At 50.2% G+C, this 22,977-nt stretch overlaps 1 protein-coding gene across 3 annotated transcripts in view; it reads right to left on the bottom strand.

The window, feature by feature from the left end:
• Nucleotides 1-22,977, bottom strand: part of LOC146809841 (uncharacterized) — a 219,376-nt gene that overhangs the window by 99,031 nt on the left and 97,368 nt on the right. For all 3 annotated transcript variants that reach the window (XM_085616714.1, XM_085616712.1, XM_085616713.1), the window contains exon 5: nucleotides 8,436-8,549. In XM_085616714.1, the coding sequence (XP_085472840.1) occupies nucleotides 8,436-8,549 (114 nt within the window). The remainder of the gene's footprint in view (nucleotides 1-8,435; nucleotides 8,550-22,977) is intronic.

The raw sequence follows: 22,977 nt of genomic DNA, 5'->3' as shown, positions 1-22,977 counted from the left end.
GTTTAACCAACTAAGCCTTCACCTATCTGTGTAAAAACAACTGTTACAGGTAATATGCACGAAAAATGTAAAAACAAAAATAACGTAACTAACAGAATGAAAATTGCACAAAATGAAATGGAATTTACAACCCAAATAAGAAAAGATACAATTCACTAGTAACACATTTTGAATTTCAAAAAACTGTGCAGAAACAGGTGAAATGTTACCCACCTAATGTAGCACTTTGTTATTTCCTCTGATAAAGTTACCCCTTCGCAATAAGGGATAACATACAGTATAGGATTTATTTAACTCTGCACATTGAAATTTTCCCTGATCCTCACCTCCAAATAATGATAATAAGATATTTTGACATTGTATGTCTATAGGAAGGTGGAATCTGACTATATGGTTGCCCCCAACTTTTTGCCTGGTATTTGGATGGTTTTTGACTAGTCTGGCTGGGATCCTGCTATCCAGGACCCCAGCCTATCTGCTTCCTCCCTAAAACTGATGTGAGTACCCTAGGTACATTCCAATTGGATACTGAGGACACCCTACCAGCCCCTTGTAGATGGTACCCTAGGTACCCAGGGCATGGGTCCCTCAGAGACCTACCAGGGGCTGCAGCACATATTGTGCCACCCCTGGGACAGCCATACCAAATGACACCACCAGACCACTACTTTAGTCTGGGTAAGGTGGTGCTTGCACCCCCTTACAGGGATACAGGTACCCTGTATCCCACCTATGTACAACACAAGTATTCTCTTTGGTCACCCCTCAAGCAGGCCTTGCTAATCCTACAAGGCAGGGTGCTGAGATATGTGTGAGGGAGGACCCCTACCTGAGTAGGGCCCCTCTGCAACCCTCGTAAAAATCATTGCTGGGTTGTTTGTAGTGTAGCCATACCATATACTCTTAACCGCATTATAAGTATATCGCGATAGCGTGATAACTTGAGAATGGCTACACAGAACCATATCGTGTTTGGTGTCAAACATGTAGGAATCATACCCCCAGTCCAGCCACGGGCATGAGGGCATGATTCCCCCCTGCTAGAGGGGCGATATGGGAAAAGCGGCAGAATTTAGACACCAATTTAAAAGTGCACACGTATCACAAAATGGATGCTACTCGCCACCCACACGACTCTGGCTGCCTGTTGCTGGGCAAAACCCCAGCCTCGGCAAGCTGGACAATAGGGATCCTGTTGCAGGGAGGTGCCAGCACCTTCCCAGACAGGCTATGTGGATTGGAACTGGGTGGGTGCACCATAGGATGCCTTTCAGAGTTGCACATAGGATGCTACAGCGCCTACATTCTGCATACACTGCCTGGAACCGGTTCAGGGGCATCCTGCCCCTCGCCCAGGCTGGAAACCCACAACTCTCATTGGTGGGCTCTGATCTGGACCCTCCCCTAATCTCTTGGATAAAGGTGAATACTGTGTCCCCAGAGCCTCAGATTAATCTTGGACTTCACAGACTTGACCTTCGACGAGCTGCTGCCCAGCTGACTGAAGAAATCCCCCTTGGGGTAAAGGAGTTACCCCCCTTCTTGGCAGGCACCTGAAACACTGCAAGTGACCCGGTTGGAACTTCGCTGCTCCTTTGGACATCGATGACTCCTCTCAACCTTGAGGTGGGTTTCCTAGCATCCCAGAGGCCAGTGAGTGTGCCCAGCAAGTCTCAGCACCGTGGACCACGTGGGTGCCGAGATCCCCAATACCCCAGGACACTGGCCACCTCTTGCGCAGCACACAACCCTGACCAGTGGGGAAGTTGTGCTTTGGCCCAATATTGAGCCAACCTCTCAGCAGCAACTGTGCCAAAGATCAGCGCCTTAGCCCACTCCTGTGGCCGTGGGCACCCTTTTACGCACTCCCGCCCCCTTCTTTCTCTGTGTCCCTTCCCATTCGCCGCCCCGCTCCCGCCTCCCAGCTGCTCCTCCCTCCCACTTGGCCATTTATGGCGGAGTGCACGCGGTGGTGAGCAGTGACCCTTGACCCTCTGGGCCGGTCACCCCACGCACCGCGCACACTCCACGTGAGTGAGCCCAGGCTGCCCCCGATCCCGCCGAGTGCCGCCGCTGCCCGCAACTGTGCTCCTGGTCCTTGACCGTTTGTATTTTGTATTTTTCCTCTGTAGCATTTGCATTTTGTATTTTGCCTCTGTTATCGTCGATTGCCTCTGTTTTCCAGCGTTATTGTGTGTTTTGCCCCACTTGTTGTGCCCAGCCCCTGCCGCGTTTCCCGCCCTCTCCCCGTTCCCCGCCGCTGCTCCCCTGCGGCCCCGCCCCCTTCTTTCTCTGTGTCCCTTCCCATTCGCCGCCCCGCTCCCACCTCCCAGCTGCTCCTCCCTCCCACTTCGCCATTTATGGCGGAGTGCACGTGTACGCGCAGCGAGTGCGCCGAATGTGCGCCGAAGGCGCGCCAAAGGCAAGCCCGTCTACGCCCGTCTACGTCCGTCCGCGCCTGGACCGCGCCCAGCGCCAGAAACCCTAGTCCCCGCAGATGCCAGCCCACCCGCCGGACTTACGACGCCACCACCCTCAACGCACTCAACTCCGGCCGGATCCCCGGCTGCAACCGAGCCACCCCGAGACGCACCCACGGACCCTTCACCTGTCAAACCTGCAAATTCACCTGCATCCGGACCTGCACCGCACCCGCCAAGCTGAGTACCAGCAGCAACCACCTGAAGTGCATCCTGCTCAACACCCGCTCCGTCCACAGACACGCCGTGGAACTCTGGAACCTGCTCGACACCACATCTCCAGACGTCGCCTTCCTCACGGAAACATGGATGAACGCCTCCTCAGCGCCCGACATCGCCATCGCCATCCCGGGCGGATACAAGATCACCCGGAGGGACCGCGTCAACCAGACTGGAAGAGGCATCACCATCGTCCACAAGAACACCATCCGCATCACGACCAACTCCGACGACACCCTCACAGCCGCCAAACATCTGCACTTCCAGATACACACCGACCCCAAGACCACACTCAGAGGCACCCTCATCTACAGACCCCCAGGACCTCGCACACAATTCAGAGAAGACATCGCAGACTTCATCAGCCCGCACGCCCTCTCCTCCGCTGACTACATCCTCCTAGGGGACCTCAACTTCCACCTGGAGAACAACAATGACAGCAATACCACCACCCTACTGGAGAACCTCGCCAACCTCGGACTCAAGCAACTGGTGAACACCCCCACCCACTACGCCGGCCACACGCTCGACCCCATCTTCTCCTCCAGCAAGCACATCTCCTTCAGCCCCTCAACCAGACTACACTGGACAGACCACAGCTGAGTCCACTTCAGCTTCAGGAGAACCACGACACACCACCACCCGCAACAGGTTCCCCGCAGGAGCTGGAACAAGATCAGCACCGACCAGCTCACCACATCCCTGAGCCAGAACCCTCCCCCCAGCACAACGGACCCCAACCAAGCAGCCAAAAACCTCACACAGTGGATCGCCAACTGCGCGGACGACCTCGCACCACTGAAAAACCATCCTAGCAGGCCCGGCAGTAAGATAGCATCTTGGTTCACTGATGATCTCAAGAACTCCAAGAAGAACAGCCGTACCCTCGAGAAAGCCTGGCGCAAAGACCCGACTACAAACAACATGACCGCCCTCAAGCACGCCACCCGCAAACACCACCAGCTGATCCAAACCACCAAGAAGACAGCATTCAAGGAACGACTAGACAACAACGCCCACAACAGCAAGGAACTCTTCAGCATCGTCAAAGAGCTCTCCAACCCCAGCGCCGGAAACAACGACATCACTCCCTCGCAGGACCTCTGCGACTCACTCGCCTCGTTCTTCCACAGCAAGATCGCCGACATACACAACAGCTTCGGCGCACAGACCACGCACCCAACCACCGAACCGACACCCCCCACTACCACCCTCCGCGCCTTGACCCCGGTCAGCACCGAAGACACCATCCACACGATGAACACCATCCACTCCGGATCACCAACCGACCCATGCCCCCACCACGTCTTCAACAAGGCAGACTCTGTCATCGCACCCCAACTCCGGGACATCATCAACTGCTCCTTCAACACCGCCACCTTCCCGGAGAGCTGGAAGCATGCCAAACTCAGCGCCCTCCTGAAGAAACCATCAGCAGACCCCACCGACCTCAAGAACTACTGCCCCATCTCGCTCCTCCCTTTTCCCGCCAAAGTCATCGAGAAGACCGTCAACAGACAGCTTGCCGCCTTCCTCGAGACGAACGGATCCCTCGACCACTCGCAGTCCGGTTTTCGAGCCAACCACAGCACCGAGACCGCCCTCATCGCAGCCACTGACGACATCCGAGCCCTGCTCGACAACGGGGAAACAGCGGCCCTCATCCTCCTGGACCTCTCCGCAGCGTTCGATACTGTCTGCCACCGCACCCTAGTGCAGCGCCTCAGCCACATCGGAATCCAAAAGAAGGCACTGGAGTGGATCATCTCGTTCCTCGCCGGAAGAACCCAGAGAGTCCGCCTCCCCCCGTTCAGATCCGAGGCCACCGAAGTCATCTGCGGCATACCACAAGGATCATCACTCAGCCCCACTCTCTTCAACATCTACATGAGTCCCCTCGCGGCCATCGCACGCCAACACAACCTCAACATCATCTCCTACGCCGACGACACCCAGCTGATCCTCTCCCTCACCAACGACCCCGCCACCGCCAGAACCAACCTCCACGAAGGGATGAAAGACGTAGCCGAGTGGATGATGAACAGCCGCCTGAAACTGAATTCAGACAAGACGGAAGTTCACATCCTTGGATCATCACCCTCTGCCTGGGACGACTCCTGTTGGCCCCCTGCCCTGGGCAGCGCACCCAAACCAACGGACCGCGCACGCAACCTGGGCTTCATCCTGGACTCCTCCCTCTCGATGACCAGACAAGTCAACGCCGTCTCATCGTCATGTTTCAACATCCTACGCATGTTCCAAAAGATCTTCCGATGGATCCCCACCGAAACCAGGAAGACGGTCACCCAGGCACTCGTCACCAGCCGACTGGACTATGGAAACACCCTCTACACCGGAACCACAGCCAAACTACAGAAAAGACTCCAACGCATCCAGAACGCATCCTGGACATCCCCCAACGCAGCCACATCTCCGGACACCTGAGAGACCTGCACTGGCTCCCCGTCAGCAAGAGAATCACGTTCCGACTCCTCACCCACGCACACAAGGCCCTCCACGACCTGGGCCCCAGGTACCTCAACGACCGCCTGACCTTCTACACTCCCACCCGCCAGCTACGATCGACCAGCCACGCCCTCACCACCGTTCCACGCATCCGAAGAGCCACCACGGGAGGAAGATCCTTCTCCTACCTGGCAGCCAAGACTTGGAACTCCCTCCCCATCCACCTCCGTCTGACCCAAGACCACCTCTCTTTCAGGAAGCAACTCAAGACCTGGCTGTTCGAGCAGTAGCGGACCCCCCTCCCCCAAGTGCCTTGAAATCCTCCGGGTGAGTAGTGCACTCTACAAATTTCTTGATTGATTGATTGATTGCTGCCTCCCGCGGTCCCTTGTCTTTCGACTGGTGGGCCCTAGCGGAGGTCAATCTTTACTTTTAAGAGTTCCCCTGGTTGCTTCAGGCCTGCTCTACAGTCTCCTTGAAGGAGACCTTGCTCAGACCTCGTGGGTCTGCACCAGTAGTTGATTTGTTCATCTTGCGTGGGTTGTGGTTGGCAAGGCTTAGTGGATCCAATCCGGACACTAACACCGCAGCGACCCTCATCCTTTGTGGGACAGTCGCCCTCCAGAAGCTGGCCTTCCTTGAAGCCTCCCGGAGCCCGTGTCTGCAGATCCAAGCTACAACTTTTCCACTTGAAGCACCCGACATTGAAGGGCTCTTTTCCTTGAGCTCCCTGGTCACTGTGCCGTGACCCAGACTCTGTCCCCTCTGCTTTCAGGTTCTCCTCTACAAGATCTACAACTTCATTCTTCACGACATCATCAACGCTTTTAGAAACAATCGCAATGGAGCGCACACCGCTAGCCCCTCCTCCAGGTCGCCCCAAGAGAAGCTGGTACATGAAGTTCTTGGGTGGTTCACCCCAGTGGGTGCAAGTAAGTACTTGTTGGACTGATGATCTCTAGACCCGATACATGTCCCGGGTTTTAAAATATCGTCCGAGACATGGCTCGGGTTTCAGGATAACTTCCCTCATCAGTAGAGAAAATAGTTAGGGGTGGAAGAGAGGGCCGCCAAGCAACCGTCAAAGGCCTCAGTGCCCGCACAGGCACGCAGGTGCGTCGTCCAGGAGCTCGTCAGCTCGAAGCTCGAGGGAGCCATTTTTAGAAACAATCGCAATGGAGCGCACACCGCTAGCCCCTCCTCCAGGTCGCCCCAAGGGAAGCTGGTACATGAAGTTCTTGGGTGGTTCACCCCAGTGGGTGCAAGTAAGTACTTGTTGGACTGATGATCTCTAGACCAGATACATGTCCCGGGTTTTAAAATATCGCCCGAGACATGGCTCGGGTTTCGGGATAACATCCCTCATCAGTAGAGAAAATAGTTAGGGGTGGAAGAGAGGGCCGCCAAGCAACCGTCAAAGGCCTCAGTGCCCGCACAGGCACGCAGGTGCGTCGTCCAGGAGCTCGTCAGCTCGAAGCTCGAGGGAGCCATTTTTAGAAACAATCGCAATGGAGCGCACACCGCTAGCCCCTCCTCCAGGTCGCCCCAAGGGAAGCTGGTACATGAAGTTCTTGGGTGGTTCACCCCAGTGGGTGCAAGTAAGTACTTGTTGGACTGATGATCTCTAGACCCGATACATGTCCCGGGTTTTAAAATATCGCCCGAGACATGGCTCGGGTTTCGGGATAACGTCCCTCATCAGTAGAGAAAATAGTTAGGGGTGGAAGAGAGGGCCGCCAAGCAACCGTCAAAGGCCTCAGTGCCCGCACAGGCACGCAGGTGCGTCGTCCAGGAGTTCGTCAGCTCGAAGCTCGAGGGAGCCATTTTTAGAAACAATCGCAATGGAGCGCACACCGCTAGCCCCTCTGCCAGGTCGCCCCAAGGGAAGCTGGTACATGAAGTTCTTGGGTGGTTCACCCCAGTGGGTGCAAGTAAGTACTTGTTGGACTGATGATCTCTAGACCCGATACATGCCCCGGGTTTTAAAATATCGCCCGAGACATGGCTCGGGTTTCGGGATAACTTCCCTCATCAGTAGAGAAAATAGTTAGGGGTGGAAGAGAGGGCCGCCAAGCAACCGTCAAAGGCGTCAGTGCCCGCATAGGCACGCAGGTGCGTCGTCCAGGTGCTCGTCAGCTCGAAGCTCGAGGGAGCCATTTTTTGTCATGTCTCGGGCGATATTTTAAAACCCGGGACATGTATCGGGTCTAGAGATCATCAGTCCAACAAGTACTTACTTGGGTGGATTCTTAAGGGGCCAGCTATCCTAAATGTCCTAGGCATTGTCTGTAGAATTGTCGTGGTTTAAAAAATTAAAGCTAAAGCATGGGTGCCAGCATTATAACAAGAAGTAAATACATTTTTTTTAAACATGCGGCCGCGTTTGGCCATCGCAAGGAAACAAAAGGAAAGCCTGGCGCCATTATTACTGAAGAGGCTGTTGGGCTAGTTAAATAAAAATAAAAAATAAAAAGTTGCGGGAGAGTGTGGCCTGCCTGCAAAAGCAGGGAGGAGAAAGCCCTTCAAGAAAATAGTGCTTGGCGGATGTAATTAAAACATACCGTGTAACAACACAAGTAAAAGAGCAAGTCCTCATGGAAGGTTTAAATGCAGACAAGGTGGTACTAAGGATGGACTAACAAGCCTATTAAGGAATTGGAAGCCAACATTTACAAAGGACAATAACACTAGCCAATTAAAAATGTGGGTGGCGAGTGAGAGGCGCTTCAAGTCCATACCTGTATACAGCATGTCTCGAAGAGACAGTGCAAGCGTTTCCTAGCAGAGACCTAATAAACGAGTGGCACCTTCTATTTGCAGAGTTCAATAAGCTACTTTTTTTTTCACAATATCATTCACACTTCTACTGGCCCTACTAACACTACCGCCTTCTGCTCTCTAAACAGTCTGGCGCTCGATTCTCTATCCCCACCATCCATCCCACACATACACTGATCATTTGCCATCATTGTCTCTTTTTTGTTTAATTGGGTACACACAATTATTGACGGGAAATCTCAAACTAATTTCCCACCCTCAATCCTGCAGACTAATATACGCTTGTATTTTAAGTATGGGTTTAAAAATCGTAGCAAGAAAACTGTAGGTAGCTAAGCAAAATCCCACTAACTTTCCAGTCACAATGCAAAGCCACCTTCTGCCCATTTCAAATTTTTTCAATACTCTTGCTAGGATGTTATTTTATTGCATCATTGCATATGGTGACCAGTTTAAGCTAACTGGAAGCTCACCACAGGGTCCATAACTCACCAATTTTAAGACCATTTCTGAGTTGTGTATCTTCCAAGATAAGTGGGTCATTACAGTTTTCTGCCTTTTCAGTTGTAATTCTTAATAAAACATCAGGATTGAAAGCTGGAGGGTCTGGAAGAAAAACAAAAAGTGTGCATGTCAGATGGAAATGATTGCCACAGTGTACCTCTGTGTTGAGGTAATTATGGTGATAAGCACACAGAAAATACTAAACTACAGTGTTTAACTGGCCATAAACTAGCAACAAGAAAGATTTGACACCTAGTGATCAACATGAATTGTATTTATATATGTGAAACATGCACAAATTGTAAAAGAATGAAAGCACAAAGTTAACATTTACACCAACTGAAATTATATTCAATATGTTCATGGCAAGCATGTAACAAAATCAGTCTTAAGAGTCTCTGTTTCGTGTTGTGCCATAGAATGTTGATAATCAGTTATTTTGTAGTTTCTTTTAGGCAAGTGGATAAATAAAGCACCTCAACTAAAGCAACTCTGCACTACTTTTTGCATTTTGGCTCCTTTATCAATATCATGGACACTTTCAAGATGTCAAGGTACCATGAATCCCAAGGACAGGGCAGGCTCCACTGAATCATGCCTCACCATTCCAGTGGCTGCAGACAGCAATTCAGAACTGCGGGCCCCAGTAGAGTTAGGCATAGGTCAGAGAATCCTGCTCTGGGTTTGCATTAACAAGGCATGAAGCTTGCCCTGGGTTCTCGGTACCAGAAAATCGTCAGCGAATCTAAAAACAGAAAATTAGGGCCATGCTCTGAAGGCCAATCAACATGCAGGAGTTAGTTACCCTCAGTGGGTTAAACACAGTACGTGGAGGACAACCGCTTGAAATGTAATGAATCATACAAAAAAACTTCATGAGATTTAGTGAAAAACACATTAAACTCTGAATACTTTTCTGGCACAAAAGTCCAAAACGACCAAACTTTATCAGTGAAAACATGCAATGCTTGCCATAACTCACATCCCGATCATAAAGAAAACACATAACAAAAAACCTATGTCAAACTGGCACAGAAAAAAAGACAGACAGCAAAGAGCAAAATATAGTAAATAGAGTCAGTTATGGCATGCGCGTTGTATACAATAACTGGCAAACTTAAGTGGTTTTATATATATATATATATATATACATATATATATATATATTCACTGAAAAAACAATAGGTTTCACACATGTTATAGTTAGGTGGACATTTCACTCGTAAAAAACCAATGAAATTCCCCCGTTATAGTTAGTTGAGATAACTATAACTCGCGCGCCCGCAATCCTCTGCTCATGACGTCACATATTACATCACTCATGACATGATCAGTGGCATCACTCATGACATCACTGATGACATCATCCTTGTGATAGAGTGGCGGTTGCGCGAGTTATAGTTATCTCAACTAACTATAACGGGGGAATTTCATTGGTTTTTTACGAGTTAAATGTCCACCTAACTATAACATGTGTGAAACCTATGGTTTTTTAAGTGAATTTGCAAGGTTTTTTAAATGCTAAGTTATGTATTTATTATTTTATTTTTTATTTATTTATTTCACAATAAACTACGATTTTATGGTTTTTCACCGTGCGCGCACGGTGCGCGCACGGTGCGCGCACCCCGCGATTTTTGTTAAAAAAATTTAAAAAAAAAATTCTGCCTTCGGGGTCCTTCAGGGACCCCCTGACAAAGGCTAGGGGGTCAGGAACTCTCTACCCTGCCCCCTTTTCACGTTCGCCACCTTCCTTTTTCACTCTCGCACTCAAAACAAACAAAATGGCGGCCGACACTTCCTGATTTCGACCGATTCGAACGTTGACTGACATGTAACCACCAATTAGAATTACGCTTGCGCACGTTAGGGTGCGCGCACGGTGCGCACACGGTGCGCGGCTATAGATATTTATGTGCTTTTAACTGCAATTTTCTCAGGAACTACTGAACAGATTGACTCCATATATGCAAAAGGCACTTCCCTGACCTGAGGACTACCTCTTTGCCAAATTTCAAGTAATTCTGTTCAGCCGTTCGGGCTGTACCTTCGACTAAAGGTCCTATGGGAAAATGCATGGGGAAAACGCGTTTTGGGACCCCCCTTTTTTCTCGGCCCCCGCTTGACGAATCCCCCCGAGACTTTCAGGGTAGGAGCTGAGCGGAGCGCCCCATTAGTTTTGAAAAGTTCGCGAAGATTCGTCAACCGGCGCCAAAGTTATTCAAAATAGAATTTTCAGATTTCCTATGGAAACACGGTCCTAACTATAACTATCTACTGGCGACCGCCAGTAGATAATATATATACATATATATACATATATACATATATATATATGAAAGCTCCAAGGTTGCCCAGCTGGCAGGGACGCACTCTGGGATCAGCAATGCCACATGGACTCCATAGCACACCCTGGATGGGCTCCATGTGCGTTAGAGTCATTCATTTCGGCGCTGTCCCCTCGTTGCAAACTGAGTATGGCAGCGGGTCGGCGAGCTGGGAATCATGCTCAGTTTGCAACGAGGGGACAGCGCCGAAATGAATGACTCTAACGCACATGGAGCCCATCCAGGGTACGAATTAGTGACTATGTACTGATGGCACCTATTCAGGTTCAAATTAGCGCCACACTACTGATACCACAATGCTGTGGGTGACTGCTGAAACTGCTCAATTAGTGGGAGCCTATCAGGAGGCAGCACATTTGAATAAAGGTGTGGCGCTCGAAGCCATTACACACATAAGAACGGCCTCTGAAGAAGAATGATTTTGAAACGCGTCAGGCTGCATTCCGTGTGCTATGGAGTCCATGTGGCATTGCTGATCCCAGAGTGCGTCCCTGCCAGCTGGGCAACCTTGGAGCTTTCACACATATATATGTATATATATATATATACTTATATATATATATATATTACCTACTGGCAGTCGCCAGTAGGTAGTTATAGTTGGGACCACGTTTCCATAGGAAATCCGCAACATTCTATTTTGAATAACTTTGGCGACGGTCGACGAATCCTCGCGAATTTTTCAAAATAGGTGGGGCGCTACGCTCCGCTCCTACCCTGAAAGTCTCGGGGGGATTCGTCAAGCGGGGGCTGAGATAAAAGGGGGGTCCCAAAACGCGTTTTTCCCATGCATTTTTCCATAGGACCTTTAGACACAGCTACAGCCCGAACGGCTGAACAGAATTACTAGAAATTTGGCAGAGAGGTAGTCCTCAGGTCAAGGAAGTGCCTTTTGTAGGTTTGGTGTAAATCTGTTCAGTAGATTCTGAGAAAATAGCCTTTAAATCAATATATATATCTGAGCCAGCTTACGGTGCGCTTACGGTACGCTTACCGTACGCGTACGGTGGCGTGCGCGAGCGCGATTCTGATTGGCTCTTAGAGCTTAGTAAACATTCGAATCGGCCGAAACCAGGAAGCGGCGGCCGCCATTTTCTCTCTCGCACTGAGAGTGTGGATTAAAATACAAAGCACAAAAACATGTAAAGGGGCTGTTTGGACAGCTCCAAAACACCTAGCCATGTTGAGGGAGTCCCCAAAGATCCCCCAAGGCCAAAAACGGAAGTTTTATTTTTTCGCTAATTTCGCCGATTACGCTTACCGTACGCGTACGGTAAAAAAATATTTTTTTAAAATAATTATCCACACTCTCCCCACCCCGTGTGCAAATGGTGCCCGAAGGGCACCATTTGTGCATGGCTTATAAAAGGTGTGAAAAATTTAAATATTACCTTTCAAAACGAAGTGCATCATATGTCCTCCATGTGCGCACGGTGCGCGAAGCACATCGTGCGTACATGGCCCATCTAGCGTAACGTGGGCACGCGGTGCGCGTAGCGCACCGCGTGCCCACCGTGCGTGCACGGCACTAACTGCGTAAAGTGGGCGCGCGGTGCGCGAAGCGCACCACGTGCTCACTGTGCGCGAAGCGCACCGTGCGCGCACGGAACAAACTGCGTTAAGTGGGCGCGCACGCCACGAATGGCGTAAAGTAACTTAGCATTTAAAAAAACGTACAAATTCACTGAAAAAACCATAGGTTTCACACACGTTATAGTTAGGAATTAGCATTTAAAAAACCTTGCAAATTCACTGAAAAAACCATAGGTTTCACACATGTTATAGTTAGCGGAAATTTTACTGATAAAAAACCAAGGAAATTCCCCCGTTATAGTTAGTGCAGGCAACTATAACTCACGCGACCGCAATCTTCTGCTGATGACATATGTGTCTTTATGAAAAAAAAATATTTGTAATATATGTATAGCTAAAAATTTATGGAAGAAGACATGGGCAAATAAGTGTCTAAATACAGTATTAGCATCAGCAGAGGATTGCGGTCGCGTGAGTTATAGTTGCCTGCACTAACTATAACGGGGGAATTTCCTTGGTTTTTTATCAGTAAAATTTCCGCTAACTATAACATGTGTGAAACCTATGGTTTTTTCAGTGAATATATATATATATATTACCTCCTAGTGGTCGCCAGTAGGTAGTTATAGTCAGGACCATAAGAAGAGCATTTATTAATTTGACAGCGAAATTTTCAAGACGAATACACCACTCACCTCAGCTGCTGTGTCGAAAGTTTAGGGGAGATCCGTCAAGTGGGGGACGAGGAAACGCTTTTTCTCCATGTTAATTTCCATAGAAAACTTTAGACATGGCTCCTGCCCGAACTGCTGAACGGAATTACACCATATTTGGCAGAAAGGTAGTCCTTGGTACAGAAGGCACTCTTTTTGTTAAATGGTGTAAATCTGTTCAGTAGTTCCTGAGGAATGTTAAGATTTCTCAGATATACAGATGTGGCTGCGGTGGATCCGCGAACCCTCCCGATCTCGTGCCTCAGATCTGATTGGCTGCCAACAATTCAAACCAGGAAGTGTTAGCAGCTATCTTGTGACTTGGTTGAACCCTGTCACAAGAAAAAACGTTAAAAAACAAGAAAAGGGGGCAGGGTAGAAACTCCCTGATCCACTAGGCCTGTTCAGAGGGTCCCACAGGGCTCCTGCGCTTTGTTTACTTTAGGCCTGTCAGGTGGGCTAGGTCCTGGGGGCAATTGAAAATAAAGATGCTGGGGCCCCCGTGGACCCTCGCAGCCCCAGGGGGCCCATTACCTCCCTCTGGCTAATAGTTTGAAGTGTGGAGCACCACCCATCCCCCTGCAGCCCCAGGGACTGCCATCTCCCGGGCTATATTTGATTATAGCACATGGGGGGCTTCAGCCCCCTCACACAGCCCCGAGGACCGCAACCTCCCTGGGGCAAATTTTTTTAAACGTGGGGGGCCACGTGCCTTCCCGCAGTCCGCCACCTCTCCGGGACTATACTTAAATAAGATGCGTGGAGGGACTCCATCCTACCCCTGCTGTTCAGTGGACCACCACCTCCCCAGGGCTATTTTAAAAATGGTAGGAGGCCCTTGGGTCCGCCACTCCTCAGGGCTGGCTTCAGCAATGTCCCGGGAGTGCCCACCCCCCGAGACAATGCAGTTTGCTATGGGATGGCGAGAGCCATTTCAAAGAAAACAAGTGCTCTGGTTTGAACAAGCAAGACCATTTTGCTTGTAGGAGGCAGGAGCCGGCCAGGACCACAGGGGCTTCAGGCATCCCCTGCGGTCCCCAAGGAGATGGCCGGGCACCGGGGGATTGGGTGACCCCGTGGCTGGAATCAGCCTCGAAAGGGGACCCACGTGGCCCTTTTCCCTTAAAAGAAAAGTAAAAAAAAAAAGAAATGGCCTGGACTCGGGGGATGGGGTCCCCGGGGCGGGAAAAATGCCTGAGAAGAGGGCCGCTTGGCCCCTTTCCTTGAAAAAAATAATGAAAAAGAAATGGCCGGGGGATGGGGTCCCCGGGGCCGAAATCAGCCTGGGGAGGGGGGGGCCACGTGACCCCCTCCCGTTTCATATAATTTTTATTAAAAACATAGAACAATGGGTCAGGCCCCGGGGGACGCCCCCTTTCACCACTACTCTGCAAACGCATTTCCTGGCTCGCACTTGTTTGGGGGATGTTGTCCCCTTCGCTGCTGAGGGTACTTAGGGGCCAAATAGCCCACCTGTTACCTCCAGTAGGCCACACGCAATGGGATTACTGAGATGTAGTTGCAGTTATGCCCCTTTCTCAACCACTCAGCAAATACGCCTCTCGGTGCACTGCTGGAGGGGGGTTGAGGTCCCCTTGTCGCCTGAGGGCCTTAGGACTAAAGTGGATTTCATCGGGGGTGCTAGAGGGCGCCGGGCAAGATGGCCACACTGTAATGCAGCTCCGCCCAGCTGATCCGCAATCCGCCCAATATCATCCATCTACAGAGTCATCCAAGTTTCTTTTTCGCCAGCCGGTGTGCAATGCCATCCCTGCTACAGATCGAGCCAGGAAGTGCGCCTGGCGAGCGCTGTGGTGCCTAGAAACTCAGCGAAGTGTGCTCTGCTCGCTGCGAGGGCAAGATGGCGAATCGAGCTAAATACGAGACGAGCCTGACTGTCAACTGATGCTCTGTGGGAGGAAGCGGCAATCCTGTGCTACCTGTGCCCGGAGCCTGTCCTTGTGTCGGCTGGCTGCCCTGAGAGCTGACGGTGCTGTGTGCCAGCGGGAGCGACTGGCCTACTATTGCGGGTAGCCTCTCCTCGCTGCGGCCTTCTCTCAGATCTGGTGCTGCTGGTCTGGACCATCTGCTGCGGCTTGGATACGCGCTGAGGCCTGTTGGTGATCCCTGGCCCCGGAGGTGGACTCGAGTCGTCGCCCGCCATGGGCTACAGTAGGTGGGGGCGACCCAGGCCTCGGCCCGTGGCTGCGGAGGTGGGTGTTGGCTGGGGCTCTGGGTCGCAGCTCGCCGCCTGCGGTTTGCGTGTGTGGCTGGCGTGTACCTGGCGGCGTTTGTTGCTTGGGACTCCCTACCTTGAGACTTTATCAGTGAGCTGCGTGGGTGTGCGGCGGCAGGAAGGACCTTTTCTATGCGATCTGGCTAGTCCCTGCTTCCCTGCTCCGTGGGCCTGGGGGTGTAGGCCCCGTGTGACTTGCTGCCTGGCGCTGGATAGCTGTCTGGATGCACTGACTGGTTCCGGGGTAGTGCATTGGGGTGACAGCCTCTTCTAGGATTTGGGCTCCTGCTGACTGCACGCCTCATCTCTGTGACCTGTGGTAAGGTTGAATCGTCTTCATTTCTTCGTATCTCTGTGCTAGAGTGCAGATCCTGCGGAGGCCTGGCTGTCTCCTTGAGACTCTGTGAATGTGTGAGACTGGCCATTGATATTTCTTGGGCACCTGTTGCGGGACTGGTCTGCTTATCCCAGTCGCTTATGTTTGGTCCTTTGTGCGGCATCTGGCCAGATTGAGGGAGTGACTACATTGCGGGATTTCACTAAAGGGACTGGAGGTGTTTAGTGTGCCTTTTTTATTTCTACCTGCCACCTGTAAGTTTGCAACACCGGATTTCTGGGGAATCACGGATATGTGGTAGGACTGAGTCTGAGTTGGTTGTGGGCATAGTTTCCCCTCGGCACTTTGCGTTGTGTTTATGGCGCACATCTGGTAGCTTGATGGCGGCGGGCCTCTAGTTTTATACTCGCTGTACTACACTGTGAACACATTGCTCAGGGTCTGCTGCTTTGGAATACCCCTGAGTGGTTATTGATTTTGTGCCCTCCCCTCCACTTGCCATGGGGAAACCAGACAAGACGCAGACCCACCTCACGTTTGATGCACGAAAATCGGGCAGGGCCAAACAAAAAGCGGCCTCCGATTCGGAGGCCGATGGACAGGGGGATGGCCCGCCTAATCTGGAGGCCACGCTGCTGGCCATGCAGAAAAGCCTCCAGGCAATAGAGGGAAGTATGGCTACTATAAATCATCGGCTGGACCATATGCCCTCCCAACTGGAAAAACAATCTGCAAGAGTGGGTGAGGTGGAGCAGAGGGTCTCAAATGCGGAGGATGGCCTTGGGGAGGTAACAAGCAAGGTCCTTAATATGGAGAAGGTGCTGGCCCTCATACAGGCTAAGAATGAGGATTTGAAGGCCTGGTCCAGGAGGAACAATATTTGCATAACGGGCCTGCCCGAGTCTATGGACACTGGGAGAATGGAGCACTTCATAGAGACCCTACTCACAGAAATATTTGGTCCCGAGCATCTATCCTCCATGTTTGTCGTGAAGCACGCCCACCGCTCTTTGGCGGCGCGCCCCATCCCTGGAGCCCCACCTCGTCCCATAATAGCTTGTTTATTGAACTACCGAGACGGAAATACTATCCTACGGCTGACTAGGGAGAAGGGCACAGTCTCCCATCAGGGGAACCCGTTGTCCTTTTTCCCTGATTTTACTGTCGCTGTCCAGGCTGCGAGGCGGGAGTATGGGGCAGTCAAAAAATGTATGCAGTCTGAAAACATTCCCTATGCCATGCTGTATCCCGCGCGTCTCCGTGTGGGGTTAGAGGGGAATTTCAAGGTTTTCTCCACCCCTAAGGCAGCGATGGAACACGCTAAGCAACTGAAGAGACACCGGTAAGAGGCCGCAGTTGAACAGGGGGAGGATGATTGATAAAGACTCTGAGGGCTCTTCTTGTGTTGGCTCTATACTTCTCCTACTGGTTGCCTTACATATGTGTTGGGGTATATGTGCACTGCCACTGATATTGCTGGGCCCGGCAAATTCTAATGTGTTTCATGTATGCTGAAGGAAGCCTTATGTTTTAGTATTCGAATGTGCATTGTAACACTGATGCTATTTTGGGTATAATGGATGCTGGCAATTTGCATGACATCTGGCGCGTGCGTCACCCTGGCACCAGGGAAAACACATTTATCTCCACTGTTCATGGTACTTGGTCCCGCCTGGACTACTGGCTTTTGTGTCCTTACGTGGTGGACGTTCAACATCTGGCCAAAACTTTGTCTGACCATTCACCTGTACTTCTTGAGCTACAAGTGCCCGAGTATGCACTTTCTCATGGAGATTGCAACCTTCGTCTCTGACTGATCCGGTATTCAAACATACTGTAGGTGAACACATACATAATTATTTCAAGGACAATGTGGGAACGGTCGAAAACGTGGAAGTACTGTTGGAGGCCTTTAAGGTCACGATTCGAGGAGTGTGTATGGGCGCGCAGGCTGGGGTTTTGAAAGACCTGCGGCGTATAATTGGTAAGCTTGCGGAGGAGATAGTTGCACTTGGCGTGAATATGTCCAGAACCCCGTCCCTGAAATTCTTTCGAAGATCCGCGAACTTGTTATAGAGCATAACGACACTGTCGATCAGGAAATGTTGCATAGATCTCGCCGTAGCACTGCTCGGTATTATGGAGAGGGTGGACGTCCTAGTCGCTCATTAGCTCAGTAGTTGGCGGCGCCGCGCAGCCAGGCTAACATCACCGAACTGCTGGACGGGGAGGGAATTACACATTACGATACCACAGGAATAAGCAGGGTGGAGCTGGACTTTTATTCAAACCTGTACAGTAAGCGCACCTCTACCTAGAGGACGTGGCTCTGGGCTGGTTGTCCTCGGAACACCGCAAGTACATGACGCTGCCTTTTGATGTCAAGGATGTGAAGTTAGCTATTATGTCCCTCCCCACCTGTAAAGTGGCGGGGCTAGATGGGCTCCCAAGTGAGTTTTATAAGGCATATGTTGATGAGCTTGCGCCGTGGCTGTTGGAGGTCTATGCAGAGGCGTACGACTCGGGTGCTTTGCCTCCTTCTCTTACGGAGGCCCTATTGGTGCTTCTTTTAAAACCCGATAAGGCGGCGAACTCCTGTGACTCCTACCGACCACTTTCTATCAAAAACATTGATGCCAAGATTCTGGCTAACATGATAGCTACCAGACTCCAGCCATTAGTTCCCAAACTCACACTTCCGGACCAATCGGGGTTCGTGCAATCTCGCTCCACGTAGCATAATCTCCGTACTGTCTTTTCTACACTACACTACTTCGAGCATGATTTTCAGGCTGTGGCGGTGCTGTTAGACGCCGGCAAGGCTTTTGATTCGCTCCAGTGGGAATACATGTTCACTATCTTGTTACGAATGGGCCTGACGCCTTTTTTTAACAAAATGGATCTATCTATTGTATAATGCGCCTGTGACCCAAATTTGAGTCAATGGCTGGGTATCTGATGCTTTTTCCATCCACTGTGGAACGTGACAGGGGTGCCCCCTGTCGCCCATGCTTTTTGCGTTAACCCTTGAGCCGCTGGCATGTAAGCTGCATCAGAGGTATGTGGAGGCTGCATTGCGGTTTTGACAGCGACCCCTAGTGGTGTCGCAGTACGCAGATGATATGCTCCTTTACGTCTGAGATCCTGCTTTACATTTATCGGAACTACTGCGTGAGTACATCAGGTTTGAAAGATATTCTGGTCTGGGCATCAACTGGGTCAAATCTACTGTGTTCCCGCTAGATCTCAAATTCCCCCTGAGGTGGTCAACTGAACCCGTCAAGTAACTGAGTGTGTGGCTGCACAGGGACCCCGAGGTTGTGATTATCACAAATTATGGTTGTGCTGTCACCACGATTACGGAACAGGCTGAGCGCTGGGCTAAACTTCCTCTCTCTTTGGCGGACAGCATCGCGGTCATAAAAATGGCTTTTTTGCCCAAGCTCCTTTACTTATTTGCTTTACTTATTTGTTAATGTTCCCATTCTCCTGAATGTTGCTATGTTTAATACAATGCAGTCGACCATGTCAACGTTTGTGTGGGGGGGGCAAGAAGCCCCGCTGCAGCTGGAGTGTACTTTTACAGCCGTTTGAGGGTGGTGGGTTTGAGGCTCCTGACTTGCGGCTGTACTACTTATGTGCACAGGCGCAGTACGTGTACTTCTGGTACTTTCCACAGAAATTTCAATCACATACTGCTATTGAGGCGGATTTGGTGCTCCCGATGCCTCTGGCTGATGCAGCCTTGATGGGCGAGGCTCACGTGGGGAAATCAACCCTATACATTGCACGGCCTGGGCATGGAAAACTTTGGCTAAAAGGGCGAATCTGGAATATTTCTATGCCCCAAAGCTTCCCCTCGCTGCTCATCAGGGTATATCAAAGGTGCTGGAATTGCAGGCAGTGCTGGTGAGTGCAGAACGCAGTGGTCTTATTACCAAATTATACAATGCATCCCTAAGGGAAACGGATCTTAACGAATCACCCTCCTATACTAAATGGAAGACACTCTTGGGCGAAGCGTTCTCGATAGACTCTTGGAAGTTTTGTTGTACCTTAACGGGCCACTTGACGGCAAACTGCAATCTGCACATTATTCATTTCAAATATTCACACCAGCTTTACTATACACCTTTTGAGTTGCAAAGGTTTGGGTTGCGGGACAATGCATGTTGTGTGCGCTGTGGTCAGGCGGATGCGGATTTTATACATCTTGCCTAGAGCTGCGAGAGAGTATATAACTTCTGGGTGAAGGTTGTGCGCATAATTACGGCTGTAGTGCTGGAAACTGTTGAGTGTGTGCCGGAAGTGTGTCTGCTGGGATGGTGGCAGAAACTCAAGCCCTGTAATAGACGGCTAGTGGCCATCTCTACCCTGCTTACCAAACGGTCTGTGCGCAGTGTTGGGGGTGCTAAAACTGTCCCGACTGTACAGAGGTGGATTTGTGATTTGTTTTATTGTAGGGATCAGTTGGGTATCTAGGCTGAAGAGCTACCTGCGGCCTCACGCCCGACGGACTTTTGGGCCCCCCTGAAGGGGTATCTGCTTGGGAATCCAGGCTTGCAATGAGGCAGTGTATGTTCCTAGCTCTTGGATGTGCAAGGACTATTAGGCTTGTGGGGAAGAATTGTCATATTAACAAAGTACTGTCAGAAGATGTAATAATTCTATGCAACCATGCTGGGGTTTAGGGGGGGGGGGTTGGGTGGAGGTTTGTTCATTGAGGTTCAATGTTTGCTTTATGTTACAATACCAAGGAAAAAATCGGCTTGCACTAAGCTATTGTATTTCTTGCCTTGTTTCCCCTGTGCTTGGGGTGATGTATGATCCTTATATGCCAGCTGTTTAATAAACAAATAAATAAAAAAAAGTGGACTTCATCAGCCAACAAGTAGTGCGCCAGGAGGCACGTTTGCAGAGTATTAGAGAATGACTGGAGGTAACAGGTGGGCTACTTGGTCCCTGAGGACCCTCAGCATCGAAGGAGATTCATCCCCTAACCAAGAGCGCACCAGGAGGCGTGTTTGCAGAGTAATGAAGAAAGGGGGAGGGGCATACGGCGAGTTGACGGCTTCCTTTTTTTATTTTAAGAAGGGGGGCTGTGTGGCCTCCTTCCTTGAACCATTTTGGGCCCCGGGGACTCCGTCCCCCAGGGCATGAGCCATTTTTTATTTTTTTAACTAAAATAAAAAGGGAGGCACTAGGAAGGCCGATTTTGGCCCCGGGGACCCCATCCCTCAGGGACCGGCCACTCCTTTAAAAAAAAAAGTTTTTTATTCTTTTAAGGAAGGGGGGCCGCCATGCCAAAGCTGGAGCCTGCCCTGGGGGGTGGCGGTTCCACAGGGCCAAGGAAGACTCCTGGGGGGGGCGCGCAACCAGCTTCTCCTTAGCCCTGGGGAGGTGGTAGTCCTCGGGGCTGGGGGTCCGCAACAGACCCCCGCATTTACGTGATTTGTGCCCGGGGAGGTGGTGGTCCCCGAGGCTGTGTTGAGGGGCTAGAGCCCCCCACACTTTATTTTTAAAGATAGCTCCGTGGAGGTGGCAGTCCAGGGGGCTGTGTGGGGTGTCAGGAGCCCCCTATACCTTTTTTAAAAATAAGTTCTGGGGAGGTGAAGGTCCTTAGGGCTGGGGGGGCCACGTGGCCCCCACATTTAATGACTAGAGCCCCAGGGAGGTGGTGAGCCCCGGGGCTACGGGGGGGGCAACATGGGCCCCCGCATGTATTTTGATGATTGCCCGGGACCTGGCCCACTCTGGGGCTTAAAGAAAATGAAACACAGAAGCCCACGCTTCATTTTTTAAAATATTGTTTGGCCTTGGGATCCCTGTGGGACCCCCTGAGCAAGCCTAGGGGGTCAGGGTGTTTCTACCCTGCCCCCTTTTCTTGTTTTTAATTCTTCTGTTACCTTTTTTCTTGTGACTCGGTTCAACCGAGTCACAAGAAAAGTTCAGTGGCAGTGAACTATCTGGACCTGAAAGTTGAGATACAAGAAGGACAAATCACGACCGCATTATTCAAGAAATCAACAGCAGGAAATAGTACGCTGCATGCGAAAAGTAGCCATCCCCAAAAGCTGAAAAACAGTATTCCCTATGGAGAATTTCTTAGATTGAAACGAAACTGCTCTAGGCAATGAGACTTTGATTTGGCAGCCGAAGCAAGTCTAAGTCGATTTCTAGCGAGAGGCTACAATCTGAATCTGTTAGAAAGTACCCTTGGGAAGGTTAAACTTCTGCCCAGAACGGATTAAATTAAACAAAAAGAAAAGAAAGAAGAAAAGAATGGCAAATTTCGGATGATAACAACTTTTTCCGAAGATGCCAATATTCTGAGAAACATAATGAAGAAAAATTGGCACGTATTGAAAACTGATGCTATTATTGGAGCTGATATTCCAGCAGCACCATTAATAACCTTTAGAAAAGCACGCTTACTCAAAGACAACCTAGTACACAGTCATTAAGATGTGATACCACCAAGACAGGGAACGCTTAGTGAAATGAGAGGATTTTATCCATGTGGTAAATGTAAGGCGTGTGCTTCCAGTAAGCGGACATTGACTTATGAGATAAAAGGTTTGAAATCAGAAAAGAAAATAACCAAATTCATGATCTGCCAAACAACACACGTAGTGTATTGTCTCAAGTGCCCCTGTGGACTTAGATACATAGAGAGCACCATACACTGCGTCAAACTCAGAATATTGGAACATATGCGTGCCATTGCCAAAAAGGATTTTAATTTTCCTGTAGCGCGACATTTCGCCATTAAACATAAAAGTAATAGAGATCTATTACAATATTTTGGTATTGACTTTGTACCACCAAATATCAGGGGAGGGGACAGAGTGCTAAAATTGAGGAGATTGGAATCTCGTTATATCATAGATCTCCACACAAAATTTCCAAATGGACTGAACGGTGGGGAAGAACTGGCGGTCCATTTGGGAAATTAATGCTGTATAGTCACTTATAGATTTGATACTGACCAATTGATTTTAATAATTATTCGATCAATTTTTTGAGTTTGTTTTTTAAAGCAGGAGCAGATACACGGCCATATAATTAACAGACAGGGGGTGAATTTGCAACCTGAATAAGTTGGTTGCCAAACGCCGATACACAGCAAGATGATTTAAAGATTCGTCATCAATCCCTGCGATACAAACGAAGAAAATGGAAGACCTTCTCTCTTGATTCATTTAAGCAAATTGTTCATGACGAAGGCCCTCCCAAAGGGGTCGACTGTGAGGCAGCTAATGACAATTTAAACAATATCGTCACCAAGGCCCTGGACATCACAGCCCCAAGTCGCACCCTGTCCAATGCCAGGAGGCTTAAGAAAACTGCTCCTTGGTTTAGC

Source organism: Triturus cristatus, chromosome 7, assembly GCF_964204655.1.
Source record: "Triturus cristatus chromosome 7, aTriCri1.1, whole genome shotgun sequence".
Lineage (NCBI taxonomy): Eukaryota > Metazoa > Chordata > Amphibia > Caudata > Salamandridae > Triturus > Triturus cristatus.
The sequence above is the reverse complement of the archived record's forward strand: the minus strand, read 5'-3'. Positions and strand labels throughout refer to the sequence as shown.